This window comes from Pristiophorus japonicus, chromosome 1 (assembly GCF_044704955.1).
Source record: "Pristiophorus japonicus isolate sPriJap1 chromosome 1, sPriJap1.hap1, whole genome shotgun sequence".
In the NCBI taxonomy this organism is placed as follows: domain Eukaryota; kingdom Metazoa; phylum Chordata; class Chondrichthyes; family Pristiophoridae; genus Pristiophorus; species Pristiophorus japonicus.
Window position 1 is genome coordinate 159235606 of NC_091977.1, and position 20965 is coordinate 159256570.

The window sequence follows — 20965 nt, forward strand, 5'->3', positions numbered from 1 at the left end:
CACCTGGGAGTCCCTAGCCGAGGACTGCCCTAAGTGGAGGAAGTGCATCAGAGAGGACGCTAAGCACCTCGAGTCTCATTGCCGAGAGCATGCAGAAGCCAAGCGCAGGCAGCGGAAGGAGCGTGCGGCAAACCAGTCCCACCCACCCTTTCCTTCAACGACTGTCTGTCCCACCTGTGACAGAGACTGTAATTCCCGTATTGGACTGTTCAGTCACCTATGAACTCATTTTTGGAGTGGAAGCAAGTCTTCCTTGATTTCGAGGGACTGCCTATGATGATGATGATTTAATGCAACTACTGATGTATTAACAATTAAAGGTCATGTGGCAAAGTCACATGATGACAGTTTCTGTTCAGGAGCCATCTTGTGTAGTGTGTGCCCGTTAGTGGTCTCTGTAAAGATATCACATACAACCCTAATTTGTGTAATCTCTCCTTGTAATTTAGCCCTTGGAGTCCAGGTCTAATTCTCACAAATCTATGCTATACTCCTCCAAGGCCAATATATCCTTCCTGTGGTATGGTGTCCAAAACTGAAAACAGTAAGGGTGGGTGGGACAGGGGAGGTGCAACGAGACCTGGGTGTCATGGTACATCAGTCATTGAAGGTTGACATGCAGGTACAGCAGGCGGTTAAGAAAGCAAATGGCATGTTGGCCTTCATAGCGAGGGGATTTGAGTACAGGGGCAGGGAGTTGTTACTACAGTTGTACAGGGCCTTGGTGAGGCCACATCTGGAGTATTGTGTACAGTTTTGGTCTCCGAACTTGAGGAAGGACATTCTTGCTATTGAGGGAGTGCAGCGAAGGTTCACCAGACTGATTCCCGGGATGGCGGGACTGACATATCCAGAAAGACTGGATCAACTGGGCTTGTATTCACTGGAGTTCAGAAGAATGAGAGGGGATCTCATAGAAACATTTAAAATTCTGACGGGTTTCGACAGGTTAGATGCAGGAAGAATGTTCCCAATGTTGGGGGAGTCCAGAACCAGGGGTCACAGTCTAAGGATAAGGGGTAAGCCATTTAGGACCGAGATGAGGAGAAACTTCTTCACCCAGAGAGTGGTGAACCTGTGGAATTCTCTACCACAGAAAGTTGTTGAGGCCAATTCACTAAATATATTCAAAAAGGAGTTAGATGTAGTCCTTACTACTAGGGGGATCAAAGGGTATGGCGAGAAAGCAGGAATGGGGTACTGAAGTTGCTTGTTCAGCCATGAACTCATTGAATGGTGGTGCAGGCTGGAAGGGCCGAATGGCCTACTCCTGCACCTATTTTCTATGTTTCTGTTAATAATGAGATGAGGCAAGAATTGCAATGTAGATCAATTAGATGCTTTAGATTGGTGAACTGTATCTCAGTTTACATCGCACACAGGGTTTCAAAGGGTAAGAAGATTTAGTCAAATGTATCTGAAAATCGGTAAAGATTTAACATAACTGAACAAACAACAACATTCTAAGGATATGTTTTAGATTTACATGTTTCAACTGAAAGCTGTAGAATGAAAAAAAGTAGCTTATCAAAAACAAATTGAAAAGCAGAACAAAATGTTCACTAAAAGAAATCTAAAATGACTCAAACTGAATTATATATAAATGGCTATACATTGAATGATCCAGCTGGGTTTATGCTGGAATAAAAAACTTAAACACTCAGCACTCAACCCAGGGTTTAATTGGCTCTCTGTCTTTCATTCCTGCATAAAACCTGCAGAGCCATTGACTATGGCCGTCTGGCTGATTGAGAGCATTCATTCAGGGACAGAGTAGTATGATGTGTTAGAAAACATTGTTTCTTTATCTCTGGGACCTGGGTTCTGTCCTTTTGCCTTTGGGACTTCTGTTCAGGACAAACCCAAACAATATGATTGAATTTCCATTCTCGGAAAGCTATTTTGGGGCTCGCAATAAAATGATCCTGGATATTTTCTCAACTAGTTACTGGTGAATGAATAAACATGAGCACCACTCTGAATTTTGAAATCAAAATGACTTGAATTGGACAATTCCATCTAATTTGCCAAATTCCCAAATTTATCACAATTTAGCTTTAGATTTGCCTATCCCTGCACAGAAACAATCCCAATACCGAGGCAGATGGTCAAAATGTTTCTTTGTGCCTGCATATCATAATTTTACCTATTCTGCCACTAATAGAACAGTTGGTTTAAGCCAAAGAAACTGGAAGGGGCATATAAAAGTTTCACCTGAATAAAGCTGCTCAAAATAGGTGAAACTACTCTGTTAAACCATTTTTTCTGCACTAATGAGCATGCAATTCTAGTCCAAATGGCAAATATTCTTATCCATAGAACTTTGGGGTTGAAATTCTGCGCAGGCAATGGTTAATGTGCTCATGTAAAATCCCTATTAAAATAAACTGTTAACAATACTGTTAAAATAGTGCACATAAGAATGCTACATATATATGCATTACTCAGTGGGTTAAAATATTTCAGCAGGATTTCAAAACTTTAATGCATATAAAACTACTCTATAGGGTTTATTTTCTGATCAACAAAGTTCAGACCCGAAAACCTTTGTGTTCACAACTCATTCTTGCATTCGCTAATTTTAGGCAACTGCACTTGCTAGAAATAGTGCACAACAGAATGTAATATGAGTGCACAAAGTATTCAGGCCTGAACTTTACTGATAAGAAAATGTATTCCTATAATTCCTAGTCTAAGCAGCATGGTTAAGATATATCCTCACTATGACTTAAAGTGGTAATTCTATGTGAAAAGTAATTGGCAAGCTTCTTTTTGGTTTCCATCACCATGACATTATAAGCGTAATTTTACGACCCACTGTTCCCAGCAGGGAGTTGTGCTCAAAAAGACCTTTATGCCGGAAAATTGTGGACATATAGTCATGATATTCAGCCCATGACTCTATGTAAAGTAATCTGCAATTTCTTAAGGTGTGCCGTCTGCGAGCGGTGTACCAGACCTAGAGTAACATAAACACTAGACTGTGAGAGAGATTGTGGGGGGAGTTTTAACCCCCCAAAATGGGTGGGTTGGGTTTGGATGAGAGGTTAAAATGTTAAAGAACTGAATCTGACCACAACCCGCCCACTTACGGTTTTAACAGAGGCGGGACTGGGGGCGGGCAGCCAACCTGCTCCCAAGAGGTGGGTCACACATTTAAATGTTATAATGAGGCTGGCGTGCCTCAAACTTAACCAGCACTACAAATTTAACTGTGGCTGGTCGAGTTTCACAGGCCTCGGGGAGCCTGCCAGCTAAAGTAAAGCGAGGACTATTGGATCCAGGAGGTGCCTGCCTTACTCTCACGCAGCCAGCCAACCTCTCAATCTGGCTGGCTGCGAGTGGGAAACAAAGGTGTGAAATGCAATTCAGGCCCTGCCATTACAATCAGCAGGGCATGCGGGGAACCCATTCTCCCGGGTTTCCCAACTGTTTCCTAGCACCCCCACCACCTCCGTTCCCAAACCACCTCCCGAATAAAATTCCAGCCTATGAGTGACATAACCGAAAGCTTCTGGTCCTGCATGTATGCAAGTACTAACCTCAACTCAGGAACATGCCATTAACAGATTCAGTGTGGCTTCTTTTAAACAAACAACTTTTAAACAAAATGTGGGGACCTTAATTTAATGTGTAAGAAACTCATTAATTTATTTACTTTCCTTGTAACTGATTAGAAATCAAGTACAAAACTCATAATTGTAAACCAAATAAAACTTCTAGCTGGGATAAGTTTATATTCCTTTATAATCACAGCTGAGGTCATTAACTGAGGTGACTGCAGCACAGATCATTAACACTGAAGTCTATTTTGAGAATGAATAAGGTTGGATTTCCTCTTTTTAAAAAAAGACAAATGCTCATTTTTTTCGCTTAGTTTATGACCTGATAATTAAATCGTGGGAACCTGCAGTTTTGAAACATGCACTTCCTGAAAATGTGGTTTTATTAGCCACAATAAAAAATGAAAAACATGCTTGTACCTGTAATAGTGATCCTTTAATGCTTCTAAAAGCAACAGATGAGCTACAAGAATGATATAACTGTTCAAAGGTTTAATATAACTGAAGTGCAGAATGTTTATGGATAATGGTTCAGTGGTATTGAGAAAGCTCAATTTAGTGAACAGACCATGTATGTCCTGACAACCTTTGCAATAGATCGTTGCATTCAGTTTTTTGAATGATACTAAGGAGGAAACAAGTGCGGTGAAAGAATAAAGTCAAGGTAACTGCTCAGAGAATCTGGCAGGAGGTCAGGAATAAGTTGCACAACTTAAAGAAGAGTACAGAGAAGGCATAACTGTTGCCATAAAGCAGCAGCACAATATATGAAGGTAAGTAATAGTTGTTATATGTGCAAAAAGTGCTGTACTGGCATGGAGGAATGTTAGCAAGGATACAGCAAGTAAACTAGTAAATGTGAGAGTAGTGTGCAATAGATGGTGGAGGCTAGATATTAAACAACTTACTACTCATGAGGAAGCAATAGTTGATTAATTTGGGATGGCTGCAAGGCAGTCAGGACTGGATACTGAATATACCAGTTTATAGACAGCGTTCCAGCTGACCATTTATTTCAATGAAATAGGTTAGGCAGGACCAGGGGACACAAACTTAAGTTGTATAAGGCTGATCTAGGTGAGATGTCAGGAGGTGGTTCTTTTCACAGAGAAAAGTAAACCTCTGGAACAAGCTGCCCTTTTCATGTGGTGGATGCAGACTCACTGAATTCCTTCAAGCAAAAGCTGGATTTGTTTCTGGCTGCAGCAGGGATTAACTCTTACCCTACAGAAGGTAGGTACTGCAGGGAATCTAACGGCCAGAGTGATCTCCTGGACTAGTTTTGATCACCTAGATGGGTTGGAGAGGAATTTCCCAGCTTTTTTCCCCCAAATTGCCTGGGTTTTTAATGATTTTTCCTCTCCCAGCATATCACATGGTTTCGGGTGGGGTGGAGTGTAAAAGTTGTAATACACAAGGCACAAGGTATTGCAATTGTGTGGGAAAGGCTCGATGGACCAGAGGGTCTTTACCTGTAATCATTGTTCATATGTTCAAATAAGATCTACAGGAAGGATAGGGAACCTGGTTGAGAGGAAGGAGTAGCACTAGTGACTAAGGATTAAATTACTTCTATGATAAGAGATGATATAACAAGAGGTAAGCAGGCTTTTGTGTAGAATTAAAAAATAGAAAAGGATTTAAGAGTGTAGTGGGAGTTGTGTAAGGCCCTCTGGTAGCAGCTGTGAAGAATGTATTAATGCAGAGATTAGACCAGCATGTCGTAAAGGCAGAGTGCTTTTAATAGGGGATTTTAACTTCCATATAGATTGGAATAAGCAGACAAACCCATGTCAGAAAAGTAGTGAATTTCTAGAGTGTGTTCAGGATAGTTTTCTGCAACAATATGTTCCAGCAAGAGAGTAGGCCATATTAGATTTGATAATGAGCAATGAGCCAAATTTAGTTAGCAACCTAATGGTATGTGAATATTTATCTAACAGTGATCATAACATGATTGAGTTCAAAGCTGTGTTTGAAAGGAAGAAACGCGAAACAGCTACTAAGATTCTAGATTTAGGATGCAATTGAGACAGTTCATGGTAAACTGGGCAAATCTGTTAATGGGTAAAATGTGTCTGCTCCTGGAAAAAATTTTCTCCCAACTCACTTACAACTGCACTTATGAAATCACAACTGTCCAGCCATTGGCCCTCCATTCACCATGACATTTATGCAGCCACCGATCAGCTCAACTACACCCTGACCACCAGCTTTGATGCCCTAGTCCCTATTAAAACAATTACTCACTCTCCCCCTGGCCATTCCCCCTGGTACAGCCCTCATCTTTGCTCCCTTAACTCCAAGGGACACAGACTTGAATGGATATGGCGGGCAACTGATTCAGCCATTCACCACCAGATCGGGCTGCACCAGATAAAGCATTATCAGGTACTGCTCTCATTTGCCAAAACTGCTCATTCCAAGATCATTCTGGATTGCTCCTTTTATCTATTGCAAACCATCTTTTTAAACCCTTCTGCCCATCTGCTCCACTCTCATCTTCAATAACAAGTGCGAAGAGCTCATGGAAATCTTTGTCTTTAAGATTGAGACCATCCGATCAGCTGCCTCGGCCACTTCCCTTCCTTCCCCTAGCCCATCAGGCCAAACTTGCCCTAAGGTTTCCCCCTGCCCTAACCCTGAACTCACATCTTTCTCCAGTTTATCTTCGATTTCCCCTCATGACCACTCCGTGTTCATCTTGCCCATGGGATCCACATCCTGCCCCCTTGACTCTATTCCCACCAAACTGCTGACAACCCAACTTCCTTTTCTGGCTCCCATGTTAGCTGACATTGTAATGGTTCTCTCTCCTCAGGTACTGTCCCCCTCTCCCTCAAATCTGCCGTCATCACCCCTCTCCTCAAAAAAACAACTCTTGACCCCTCCGTCCTTGCAAACTACTGCCCCATCTCCAACCTCCCTTTCCTCTCCAAAGTCCTTGACTGTGTTGTTACCTCCAAAATCTGTGCCATCTTTCCCACAACTCCATGTTTGAATCCTTCCAATCAGATTTCTGCCCCACCACAGTACCGAAACTGCTCTCATCAAAGTCACAAATAATATCTTTATGTGGCTGTGACAAAGGTAAACTATCCCTCTTCATCCTTCTCGACCTGTCCACAGCCTTTGACACAGTTGACAACTCTATCCTCCTCCAACACCTCTCCACTGTCATCCAGCTGGGGGGAACTGCAATCACCTGGTGCCATTATTATTTATCTAATTGTAGCCAGAGAATCATCTGTAATGGCTTCTATTCCCACTCTCGCATCATTACCTCTGGTGTTCCTTGACCCGCTCCAATTTCTCACCTACATGATGACCCTCGGGGTTATCAGCCGAAGACACAGCATCAGTTTCCACATGTAGACTGATAACACCCAGCTCTACCTCACCATCACTTCTCTCAACCCCTCCGCTGTCTCTAAGTTGTCAGACTGCTTGTCCGACATTCAGTACTGGATAAGCAGAAATTTCCTCCAATTAAATATGTAGATCGAAGTCATTGTCTTCGGTCCCCGCCACAAAAATTCCGTTCCCTAGCCACTGACTCCATCCATCGCCCTAGCATTTATCTGAGGCTGAACTACACTGTTCACAACCTTGGTGTCATATTTGACCCTGAAATGACCTACCGACCACATATCCACAGCATAACGAAAACTGCCTATTTCCATGTTCGTCTCCGACCTGCCTCAGCTCATCTGCGCTGAAACCCTCATCCAGTCTTCGTTACCTATAGACTTGACTATTCCAATGCACTCCTGGCTGGCTTCCCACATTCTACACTACGTAAACATGAGATCATCCAAAACTCTGCTGCCCATATCCTAACTCGCACCAAGTCCGTTCACCAATCACCCCTGTGCACACTGACTTACATTGGCTCCTGGATAAGCAATGCCTCGATTTCAAAATTCCCATCCTAGCAAGAAATATAAAAACAAATAGTAAGAGTTTCTACAGGTCTTTAAAAAGAACAGAGTAGCTAACAAGTCCCCTGGACCTGATGGCCTGCATTCTAGGGTCTTAAAAGAATTGGCTGCAGAGGTAGTGGATGCATTGGTTGCAATGTACCAAAATTCCCTGGAGTCTGGAGGGGTCCCAGCAGATTGGAAAACTGCAAACGTAATTCCCCTATTTAAAAAATGACGGAGACAGAAAGCAGGAAACTATAGACCAGTTAGCCTAACATCTGTGGTTGGGAAAATGCTGGAGTCCATTATTAAGGAAGCAGTAGCAGGACATTTGGAAAATCATAATGCAGTCAAGCAGAGTCAGCATAGTTTTATGAAAGGGAAATCATGTTTGACAAATTTGCTGGAGTTCTTTGAGGAGGTAACGAGAAGGGTGTATAAGGGGGAATCAGTGGATGTGGTGTATTTGGATTTACAGAAGGCATTTGATAAGGTGTCAAATAAAAGGTTACTGCACAAGATAAGAGCTCACGGGGTTGGAGGTAATATATTAGCATGGATAGTGGATTGGCTAACTAATAGAAAACTGAGAGTGGGGATAAATGGGTCATTTTCCGGTTGGTAAACAGTAACTAGTAGGGTGCCACAGGGATCAGTACTGGGACCCCAACTATTTACTGTTATGTCTTTGAATGCTCTGATAATGACTCCACGAGGCAACGTGTTGTACTTGAACTGCAGTGACCTTAGTCCTTTATTGATAACTCCAGAGTGAGGATCACACCTGGTGGCCTGCCTTTTATACTTGGCCTGGCACACCTGTACAGGTAACCTGCAAGTCTCCCACTGCTGTGCCCTCTGGTGGCATACCTTGTGATAGTACAAACAGTCGCTATGTAGGATACATGACATCACTCTCCCCTAAGCCTTTAGTGCAAATCGCCTCTGCATTGACTGTGCTCTGGGCTTAGCTCTATCTGGGGTCTATCTGGGAATTTTGGTACATTGCAACCAATGCATCCACTACCTCTGCAGTCACTTCTTTTAAGATCCTAGAATGCAGGCCATCAGGTCCAGGGGATTTGTTAGCTACCCTGTTCCTTTTATATATCTATAGAAACTCTTACTATCTGTTTCAATCTTGGGTGAGTGGTTGGTGCCGTAGAGTGCTGGTGGTTGCTTCTGTGTATCCATTCTCCTCCACCCCCCCCCGCCCCACCCCCCCACATATAGATTATGCTGGAGGATCATTGCATTCATATACATTCAAATTCAGAAAAACAAGTTTGCATTACATTTGTGGTTCAGTTGTGAGACAAGTACGTTAGACTGGTGAGATACCTTATCGATGCGGTGACCGGTGCGTAAGGTCAAACTAGTTCCGGAGCTGCTGGGTTGTGTCCCTGCAGTCTGGTGGCAGCTCAGTGCCCAGTCCTAGCGCAGTGGGAACCCAGTTGGCTCAAGTTGCCTGCTCTTGGGGCTGTTGCCGTGGTTCCTAGCGTCGGGCAGATTCACAGATGCCTGTGACCTCCATGTCCTTTCTTTGTGCCCTGGGTCGCTGCTGCTCCCCGAGGAGCTGTAGTCTAGCAGTGCACAGGGAACTGCTGACTCGCTGGCCTGGGCGTTGTTTGGTTTGGGGTCCTGGCTGGTTCCGGTCCACTTTTGGAGGACTGTAGTGGGTGACCCTTCATTTCTGGGTATGGCCTTGGTGGCGATGGAGTCTGGGGGCTGCGCCTTAGCACAGTTCGCTCTTTCAGGCTCGTGGCGGTTGGTACCATTAGGTGCCTGAGAGGTGGAGCCGAACAGGGGCAGGATATCAATACCGGAGCTGTTGCCCTTCTGAGATCGCTTGCTCTGCAGTTCGTGTGTATTGGCTGCTTGTGGCCATACTCCATGGTGCATAACTCTGGTCCCAGGGACGCAGGCTACAGCATTGGGTAGCTCACTAGACCTATGTGCTCCCGATGGGTGTTTGCCCGCTGCATTGGCTGTGTGCAGTTGAAATCCTACATCGCACATTTTTTAATTACTTATTGTGAATACCCTGTAGCTCCGATTGCGATCACATGACTTTTCCTTGCTTATTGCATGTACACAATTCTGATCATCAGTTACACATTTAACATGATCACAATTGCGCAACTTTTCCTTGCTTATTGCATGTACACAACTCTGATCGTCAGTTACACATTTTATCTTTAACACAGTTGCTATTACATTGCGTGAGTATGTGGTTCTGTCCCTTTAATTGTGGTGGGCTGCAGGCCTCCTTTAAGAGAGCCTTGCTATCTTTACCCCAATCCTCTTCTCTGTTTGGTGCCACGTATTGCTCCATCAGCGCTGCACCTGGTGGTCTGGCTGCCGCCATCTTTTCCTTCAGCGCATCACCTTGTGTTTTGGGCGCCATCTTTCCTCCATCCACGATGTCGTCTGTGGTGATCCTCTTCTCCCCGGGTTCTGCCTCCGAAACTGGTAAGTGGTCTCTGAATCCGATTTTCTTTCTCCGGAGTCCTGCCACTGGAGCCTGGAAAGTGCTGGATCATCTCCACGCAGTTGTGTTGAGCAGTCTGTGCCTCGGGTACTGTTCTGGTCTGCTCAGGTGAGGGCTTGCTTTGCCTCTGAGCGCAGAGGACATCGATAGCTGGAGGGGTGAAGTCATCCCACTTCCAATGGATCTTCTCCATCCACCTTCTTCCGAGTAGCATTGGTCCATCACGTGCAACAATCCACAGAGGTAACTTGTGCACCGCGCCATCATGGAGTACCTTTCCATTCGCACTACCAATGACTGGAATAAGTTCATCGGTGTATGTGCGCAGCTTTGCCTGAACCAGGACCAACTTGAGTCGTTCAGCTTGATTGTCCCATAGCCTCTCAAAGGCTTTTTGATTCATTACTGACTGGCTCACCCCCATGTCCACTTCCATGAAGACTGGAACACCATCTATTTCGACTTCTATCCTCAACAGGGAACACTCGGTGGTGCATGTAAACATGCTATATACCTCATCGTGGGGCTGTGCTGCCTCTCTATCATTTCATAATCCGTGCTGGATTCATGGCCATCTGCGGATTCTTCATCAACAGAGTGAGTCATAGTTCTCTTACACATGTGCTGCAGCCCTTGCATACATAGTCTTTAAATTGGCACTGGTGAGTCCTGTGATTCCCTCCACAACGCCAGCACGGTGCTACTCGATTAGCCCCCCTCGGTGGACTCTGAGTTCAGGGATTGGGGGCCTGTTCTCTCTTCCCTGAGAGGGATCGCGTTCTACAGTCCAGCCTCTAAAAGGCGCCACTCGGTGCACAGTACCCGGCGGGTTTAAGTCCTGAGGGTGAGTCAACTGCCTAGAGTCGTAGGTCAAGGTCATGAATGCCTGGCTCACAGAGATGACCTTCTACAGTGTGACTGTGGTATCCACTGACAGTAGCTTATGAAGAAGGCCCTCATGGCCGATTTCAGTGACAAAAATGTCCTGCAGCACTTCGTTGAGGTGGTCGCCGAAATCACACGGTGCCGCCAGCCTCCTGAGGTCTGCGGCGTATTTCGTGATTTCCTGGCCTTCGGGCCGTCGGTGGGTGTAGAACCAGTGTCTGGCTGTGAAGATGCTCTCCTTGGGCTTGAGTTGCTCATGGATCAGTGTTACTAGCTCCTCGTATGTCTTGGTCGTTGTCTTCGCTGATGCCAGCAAGTCCCTGACGAGGCCATAGACGCTGGGCCCACAAATGGTTAGCAGGATAGCTCTGCGCTTGCCAGTCAGTGTGGCCAGGTTGTCCCGCCAGTTCGTTTGCTGTGAAGAAATGGTTGAGCCTCTCCACAAAGGCGTCCTAATTATCACCATCAGTGAACTGCTGCAACGTTCCAAGGGTAGCCATTTTCGCATGAAAGTCCATAATCTCGTCGCCAATTATTATGTCTTTGGATGCTCTGATAATGACTCCACGAGGCAATGTGTTGCACTTGAACTGTGGTGACCTGAGTTCTTTATTGATAACTTCAGAGTGAGGATCACACCTGGTGGCCTGCCTTTTATACTAGGCCAGGCACATCTGTACAGGTAACTTGCAAGACTCCCACTGCTGTGCCCTCTGGTGGCACACCTTGTGATAGTACAACCAGTAGCCATGTAGGATACATGACATTTATAATCGATATTAATGACTTGGATGAAGGGGCCTAGTGTAATGTAGCCAAGTTTGCTGATGATACAAAGATGGGTGGGAAAGCAAGTTGTGAGGAGGACACAAAGAATCTGCAAAGGGATACCAACAGGCTAAGTAAGTGGGCAAACACTTGGAAGATGGAGTATAATGTGGGAAAGTGTGAGGTTATCCACTCTGGCAGGAAAAATAAAAAAGCAAATTATTATTTAAATGTAGAGAGATTACAAAATGTTGCAGTACAGAGGGACTTGGGGTCCTTGTGCATGAAACACAAAAAGTTAGTATGCAGGTACAGCAAATAATCAGGAAGGCAAATGGAATGTTGGCTTTTATTGCAAAGAGGATGGAGTGTAAAAGCAGGGAAGTCCTGTTACAACTGGACAGGGTATTGGTGAGACTACACCTAGAGTACTGCGTACAGTTTTGGTCTCCTTATTTAAGGCGGGATATATTTGCATTGGAGGCAGTTCGGAGAAGGTTCATTAGGTTGATTCCTGAGATGAAGGGGTTGGCTTATGAAGAAAGGTTGAGCAGGTTGAGCCTATACTCATTGAAATTTAGAAGAATGAGAAGTGATCTTATTGAAACATATATGATACTGAAGGGGCTTGACAAGGTAGATGAGGAGAAGATGTTTCCACTCGTGGGGGAATCTAGAACTAGGAGAACATAAGAACATAAGAACATAAGAATTAGGAACAGGAGTAGGCCATCTAGCCCCTCGAGCCTGCTCCGCCATTCCATAAGATCATGGCTGATCTGGCCGTGGACTCAGCTCCACTTACCCGCCCTCTCCCCGTAACCCTTAATTCCCTTATTGCTTAAAAATCTATCTATCTTTGACTTGAAAACATTCAATGAGCCAGCCTCAACTGCTTCCTTGGGCAGAGAATTCCACAGATTCACAACCCTCTGGGAGAAGAAATTCTTTCTCAACTCGGTTTTAAATTGGCTCCTCCGTATTTTGAGGCTGTGCCCCCTAGTTCTAGTCTCCCCCACCAATGGAAACAACCTCTCTGCCTCTATCTTGTCTATCCCTTTCATGATTTTAAATGTTTCTATAAGATCACCCCTCATCCTTCTGAACTCCAAGGAGTAAAGACACAGTCTACTCAATCTATCATCATAAGGTAACCCCCTCATTTCTCGAATCAGCCTAGTGAATCGTCTCTGTACCCCTTCCAAAGCTAGTATATCCTTCCTTAAGTAAGGTGACCAAAACTGCACGCAGTACTCCAGGTGCGGCCTTACCAATACCTTATACAGTTGCAGCAACACCTCCCTGCTTTTGTACTCCATCCCTTTCGCAATGAAGGCCAACATTCCATTTGCCTTCCTGATTACCTGCTGCACCTGCAAACTAAACTTTTGGGATTCATGCACAAGGACCCCCAGGTCCCTCTGCACCACAGCATGTTGTAATTTCTCCCCATTCAAATAATATTCCCTTTTACTGGTTTTTTTCCCAAGGTGGATGACCTCACACTTTCCGACATTGTATTCCATCTGCCAAACCTTAGCCCATTCGCTTAACCTATCCAAATCTCCTTGTAGCCTCTCTGAGTCCTCTACACAACCCACTTTCCCACTAATCTTAGTGTCATCTGCAAATTTTGTTGCACTACACTCTGTCCCCTCCTCTAGGTCATCTATGTATATTGTAAACAGTTGTGGTCCCAGCACTGATCCCTGTAGCACACCACTAACCACTGATTTCCAACCGGAAAAGGACCCATTTATCCCGACTCTCTGCTTTCTGTTCGCCAGCCAATTCTCTATCTATGCTAATACATTTCCTCTGACTCCGCATACCTTTATCTTCTGCAGTAACCTTTTGTGTGGCACCTTATCGAATGCCTTTTGGAAATCTAAATACACCAGATCCATCGGTACACCTCTATCCACCATGTTCGTTATATCCTCAAAGAATTCCAGTAAGTTAGTTAAACATGATTTCCCTTTCATGAATCAATGCTGCGTCTGCTTGATTGCACTATTCCTATCCAGATGTCCCGCTATTTCTTCCTTAATAATAGGCATAGTTTCAGAATAAGGAGTTGCCCATTTAGAACTGAGATGAGATGGAATTTCTTCCCTTAGAGAGTTGTAAATCTGTGGAATGCTCTGCCCCAGAGAGCTGTGGATGTTGGGTCATTGAATATATTTAAGGTAGAGATAGACAGATTTTTGAACGTTAAGGAAGTGAAGGGTTATGGGGAGCGGGCAGGGAAGTGGAGCTGAGCCCAATATCAGATCGGCCATGATCTTATTCAATGGTGGAGCAGGCTCAAGGGGCCAAATTGCCTACTCCTGCTCCTATTTCTTATGTTATGTTCTTTTCAAATCCATCCATGGCCTCGTCCCTCCCTACCTCTGTAATCTCCTCCAGCCCCACAACCCCTCGAGATATCTGTGCTCCTCTAATGCTGGCCTCTTGAACACCCTGATTTTAATTGCTCAACCATTGGTGGCGTGCCTTCAGCTGCCTAGACGCTAAGCTCTGGAATGTCCTTGTTAAACCATTCCATGTCTTTACCTCTCTTTCCTCCTTTAAGACCCACCTCTTTGACTAAGCTTTAGTTCATCTGCCCCAATTTCTCCTTATGTGGCTCATTGCCAAAATTTGTTTTATAATACTCCTGTGAAGCGCCTTGGGATGTTTCACTACATTAAATGTGCTCTATAAATACAAATTGTTGTTGTTGCTTTAGCTCAAAAGCAAACAAGGGACAGAAAGATAATTTTTCTCTTCTATCCCTGTGAGTTAGACATATTAACACAATAATGCAAAATCAATGAATCTTTGACCAAATTATAAATGTTTGTAATGCTGTATATAATGGATGGCATAACAAAAGGGTATAACTGGAATCAACATTTGCCAGAACAAATGGCTTGTAAGATTGGCACTGGTTATTGATGAGAATACAAAAAGGTCTGGGGAATTTGTAATGGAGAACTCGTTGGGAAAGGCCAGGCTTTCCTACTGTGCCATGCATATGATGGTTAACTTTGCACAATGAACAGTAATTCTTTTTAGTATTGTACCAGTTGTAATCTTTTAGAAAACTGAAGGCCTGATGTGGGTTAATTTTCAACTTCACCACTTGGGCAGCAAACTGTCAGACTCATTGGGATAGAAGAGAAAACTTACTCCCATTGAAATCAATCATGCAGTTTCTATAATGGACAACCGATTCACCTCATCGGTTTCTCAGCCGAGCAATGAAGACAGAAATTACCCTTTCCCCCATATGTCTTTGAGGCTGTAGAGAACAGGCTCTGGCTTAGCATTGGTCAGCTTCATTCAATCCAACAGGTTTAATTGATTTGGGCTTTGCGGACATTCAAGCTTCCCTCATATTTTATAACTGTAGAATTTATGCCACTGAACCATCAGATTATAAAAATAAAGGGGTGGATGGAGTATTTATTTGCACATGAAAGTAGGTCACAGATAATTTGTTTCTTTATTTTGACTGAAAGGAGATGTTAGTTGGTTTTAGATATTGTTGGTGACAATCAATGAGAATCAGTTGCTAAATTTACTATCTCCTCTTGATTTCTAGCCTACTTTAACAAACTGCTCCCCAAAAAATAAACCTTGTTTGTCAAAATTCATGACCAAAATATATTTTGCAGATTCTGACAGTATTTCCCTAGGCATTATTTTTCTCCCACAGTGCATGTTTTTTATGCAGCATTTTGACAGAGTAGTTGTCATGGATTGTATCTGTTAGTAAACTACTGCAATTTACTATCCCTTTAAAATTAGTTTAATTTTGCCTTTTAAGTGGAGAGCTTCTTAACTTCCTCTCAGCATGCACACCAACCAGCTGTTGATGTCAATGTTCTGGTTACAAATTTCTTGAAATGAGTCAGTTGCTTTGTTAACATCCTCTGGAGCTATTAGTAGACATTTATTTTCTTTCTGATGTTCAATAGCCTGCAGCAGGAGATAGCAGAAATGTAGTATCCTGCTCCTTTGTTTTCTGTTCTTCTGGTCAGCCCATATTCATTTATCTTGTTAGAGCTTTTAACTGTAAGCAAGGTAACCAGAAACTGAAAGCGACCAGACAACTGCCTTCTGAAGTCGATCCAGGTCATTTATCAGTGAGAGACTGGGCAGGAGGGAGATGTGCTCTTTTTCTGCCGACTGCACTACAGATGGTTTTTATTCTCCTAATGTGTGGGTGTTATTTCGAACACATCTGCACAAATCACTTCATTCGAAAGTAACGTGAAATTTTGCTAATATACTGTCTCAGTATCCACATAATTGAACAACATTTTATCTCAAGGGAGCTGGAATACAAAAGGGAGGAAGTTATATTTCAGTTGTATAGAGCCTTGGTCAGCCCCCATCTGGAGTACTGCTTTGAGTTTGGGGCACCGTACTTCAGGAAGGATATATTGACTTTGGAGGGGTACAGTGCATGAAGGATACTGGGGTTTAAAGGTTTAATTTATGAGGACAAGCTGCATAGACTTAGCTTGTATTTCCTCGAGTATAGACTAAGAGGTGATGTAATCGAGGCTTTTAAAATATAAAAGGAATTTGATAGGGTAGATACAGAGAAAGTCTGTCATCTGATGGGGAATCCAGAAGAAGGTGCCATAATCTTAAAATTAGAGCCAGGCCAGTCAGAAGTGAAATCAGGAAGCACTTCCTTTACACGAACATTAGTAGAAATCTGGGTCTTTCTCTCCCAAAAAGGCTTTGTATGCTAGGTCAATTGAAACTTTCTAGACCATGATTGACAAATTTTTGTTAGGTAGGAGTATCAACGAATATGGAGCAAAGTTGGATAAATGAGATTGAGGTACAGGTCAGCCATGATCTAATAGAATGGTGGAATAAGAGGCTAAATAGCCACTTCTGTTCCTATGTTCCCACATTTATAGAGAATAACTTATTGTGATATATATTGTGTATGCAAGCACTCTCTAGTAATGACTCCATGTGGTAAGGGTATAGTACTTGAACTGTAGTGACCTTAGTCCTTTATTGCAGCTCCAAGAGTGAGGACACCAAGAGGTGAGCTCCCTTTTATACTTGGTTACCTGCAATGTTAGAATAAGCTTCCTTGGGAATCTTGCCTTTGTAAACCATACTAAAAGTGTGCTAAAATATGAATGACATAGGTTGTCTACGATAAAGAAAACCATAAAAATGTGCATGACTATATATCAGAGGTAATCGAGGCCACCAATCATGAAATAGGCTTGGTGTAGATTACACTTTAGTTAATTTCATCTTATCTTGCAATGTATTAAGCTTATTCTTTCCCCTTTACAGCATCTAGCACCTAATAATTGCAATACTGCTAACTAAGTGCAGAAGAAAGGAAGCAAATTTTGCAACTGACAGGGTATCCTTATTTTTGAGCTCAGTACCTTCCATGGCCAGTTATTTGGCCATCCCTACTTCAGATCATCACAGGAATATGGTGATATTGCAGCTAATCTGTAAATATCATCACAGAATCAAGCAACATTGTGATCAGTCTGAGGTAATGCACGAAGAAAAAGCCAACAGACACGAGTCCAATATTATGGCTACTTAATTCCAACTCTTGAACATCACTACCAATCCCCCTATCTCAACCTACCACTGCTAATACCTTATCCATTCTTTTGTCATCTCAAAGCTTAATATTTCCAATACTGTCCTATGCTTTCCAGCTTCACCCTAAACGAACTCTACCACTCCCAGAACCTTGTGTCTAAATTCTATCTTCCACAAAGTAGCATACAACCATCACTTTTGTCCTCCACTTGGTTCTTCTCCTCCATCATGTTAACTGCAAAACCTTTGTACTTGTATTCAAATTCCAACATGATCTCATGCCACCATTTTTCTGTAATCTTCTCAGCTCTACAGCCAAGCATGCATCCTCCATTGGTGCTCCTCAGACGCTGATTCCTTCGCTCTCTTTACCACCATCCATGGAGAACCATCAACCAATCATGCCTGCGCAATCCAGAATTCTCTTCATAAACCTTTTAATCTTGCTAACTTTCTCTACACTTTCAAATGACCCCTCAAAACTTAACTTTTCGACCATGCCTTATGTCATGTCCTGCAACTTCTATCATGTTCAATGTTTGATGTCCACTGCTCCCCCCTTGAAAAGCACCTTGGTACATTTTGTTATGTGAAGGGTACTATATAAATCTTCTCTATGCCAGACCATTGGTACAGATTATTGGTCTTAATGATATATGGTTTTTATATTATTTGTGGAAAATTAACAAGAACTAGAGGCTCCATTAATTCTAATTGCTGTAAATTGCTGATTTGCGCCTCCATAATGCTTTCTGAATATCACTTGCTCAATAATCGGTGATGAGATATTTCCACATTATTGTGAAGTGTTATGAGCTGTACAAATTCCACACATAATCAAATTGTCCATGAATGCATATTTAGGGAATAGAGCATGTCCACAAATTCTTCAAATTAAAAATAATAATCAAATTTTTTTGGATTCTGGAGATCTTTGCTAATTGGGACCAAGTTGGGCTTCAGCTGTTCTTCCTTCACTCTCATGATTGAAATATTGAATAAACAATGGAGGAAATACAAAAAATAAACTAGCTGATGACATGGACTTGCATAGCTCTGGGCTTTTGGTAATGTAGTCTGATGTCAAGAGAATATTTATTTTTCTGTGAACGACAGATCTTCAAAGATTATTTGATTTGTACCACACCTAACTTTGTTATTGATACGAATATAAAATGACTTTAATTCCATTTTAGATAAATTGGTATATTAGGGGAACCAAGCGTGCACAGAAATGCAGACCTGGGGGCCGAACTTGGTCAAGGCCTCTGCACGTCCAAGTGCCGCCCAAAGTACTGCCGATGACCACCAAGGTACCGGACGGTACTTTCAGTGGGATTTTCATCGCCAAGGTCACTCAAAGGTTGGCGGGTGGCAAATCAACAACGTATGCTGCCAATCTGGGCGGCAGCGGGCGGGAGGTCTCATTCTCGGTGGCAGAGGCGCTTGCCGCCGAGGATGGAGTCGGGCCCATGGAGGGTCGAAGAGGTAAAAATAAAAATCATCACCAATAAAAAAATAAACATCTGAGGACCTTCAGGGGACCACATCCAGATAAGTACCTGTAAAGAAATAATTTAAAAATATTCCACTTACCTTTTTTACAGGATCTTGACACCATTGAGGACAGAGCAGCCTGCATGCAGCGGCCCACCGCCATCCTGCCGCCGATTCCAGTCGACTCCCGCATGCACCAATCTGGCATCTCGGTAGGCGGGAATCTACTTACGGCATCGGCCATCCACTGACGTCGGCGGGCGCTTCCCGGCGGCTCTCCCCTCCCGCCCGCTCCAGGCCACATCGAAAGTGGCACTGGACGGTTCGAGCAGAGGAATGTCGGCGACAGTGGGCGGCAGTCGGCAACAAGTTCATCAAAATCGGCCCCCTGGTATTTGATAATGTGATCCTCCATCAGCAAATCTTGATACCAGACCTGAGTAAAGATGTGTTGGAAATGCTAAGGGTGTGGGAAATAAAAAGCTCCTAGAAAGGGCACTACAGAGAGAAATTAAAGTGAGCAAGAAATAGAGAGAAAGAAATAACAAAAAAAATTAATGAATTAGAAAAGAGCATCTTTAAGTGAAAATGAACATTTCAGCAAGAGAAGACCAATAAGAAAAAAAGGATAAAACCAATAAAACAACTGAAGAATGAATTAAGATTTATGTTTTGAAATAAAAATTTGAAAGGCTGGGAGATGAGACTGGAAGATCAGGTAGATATAACTGAAAAAGATCTAGAGGACTGTAACGAGAAGATTGAAAAACATTGGAATTGGGTGCAATACACAGTAAATTAATTCTAATCAGGTGTGGAGAGAGAGAGACAGAGAGAAACAGAACAGGAGCTAGAAAGTGAAGTAGACCAGGCTTGAACAAGATGAGTGATGAAACTGCTTGATTTCGTTAAACATACTTGTAACTGTATTTACTCCCTATATGATATTCACCACATATCCCTATCGAATCTGACTCTATTCATCTACTAATGTCAACAATTCCGCAATAAACAAAAGAAAAAAAGTAATAAACTGAGGCACATTGAATCAGAGCAGGTGACAGAAAAACAGAAAGAGTAATGAGGTGTTTCAAGTATTTCATCTCACATCTTTCTCCAGTTTCTCTCCGATCTCCCCTCATGACCTCTCCGAGCTCATCCTGTCCATGAGATCAACTTCCTGCCCCCTTGACCCTATTCCTATTAAACTGCTGACAACCCAACTTCCTTTTCTGGCTCTCATGTTAGCTGACATTGTTAACGGTTCTCTCTCCTCAGGTACTGTCCCCCTCTCCCTCAAATCTGCCGTCATCACCCCTCTCCTCAAAAAACAAACCCTTGACCCCTCCTTCCTGGCAAACTACCACCAGACGCCCCCCCATCTCCAATCTCCCTTTCCTCTCCAAAGTCCTTGAACATGTTGTCGCCTCCCAAATCCGTGCGCATCTTTCCCGCAACTACATGTTTGAATCCCTTCAATCCAGTTTCCCCGCTTGTCACAGTACTGAAACAGCTTTCATCAAAGTCACAAATGACATCCTTTGTAATTGTGACAAAGGAAAATTATCCCTTCTTGTCCTTCTTGACTTGTCTGCAGCCTTTGACACGGTTGACCACTCTCTCTTTCTCCAACGTCTCGCCACCATCGTCGAGCTGGGTGGGACTGCACTCGCCTGGTTCCATTCTTATCTATCTAATCGTAGCCAGAGAATCACCTGCAACGGCTTCTGTTCCCACTCCCACATTGTTTCTTCTATTGTCCCCCAAGGATCTATTCTTGGCCCCCTCCTATTTCTCACCTACATGCTGGCCCTTGGCGACATCATCCGAAAACGCAGCATCAGTTTCCATTTGTACGCTGATGACACCCAACTCTACCTCAATACCACTTGTCTCGACCCCTCCACGGTCTCTAAATTGTCAAACCGCTTGTCTGACATCCAGTTCTGGATGAGCAGAAATTTTCTCCAATTAAATATTGGGAAGACCGAAGCCATTGTTTTCAGTCCCTGCCAAACTCCATTCCCTAGCCCCTGATTCCATCCCTCTCCTCAACTTATGTCTGAGGCTGAACCACACTGTTTGTAACCTCAGTGTCATATTTGACCCTGAAATGAGCTTTCGACCACATATCCTCAGCATAACTAAGACTACCTATTTCCACTTCCATAACATCACCCATCTCCGCCCTTGCCTCAGCTCATCTGCTTCTGAAACACTCATCCATGCCTTTGTTACCTGTAGACTTG

At 43.4% G+C, this 20965-nt stretch overlaps 1 protein-coding gene across 2 annotated transcripts in view; it reads right to left on the reverse strand.

The window, feature by feature from the left end:
* The window catches only part of LOC139234699 (dolichyl-diphosphooligosaccharide--protein glycosyltransferase subunit KCP2-like), a 353523-nt gene that overhangs the window by 14569 nt on the left and 317989 nt on the right, over positions 1-20965 (reverse strand). Inside the window, exon 5 of one of the 2 annotated variants that reach the window (XM_070865477.1) lies at positions 2321-2374. The exons of the other annotated variant lie outside the window; for it this stretch is intronic. Coding sequence (XP_070721578.1) covers positions 2362-2374 — 13 coding nt within the window. The 3' untranslated portion in view covers positions 2321-2361. Of the gene's footprint in view, positions 1-2320; positions 2375-20965 lie in introns of those variants that run through there. 2 annotated transcript variants of the gene reach the window in all.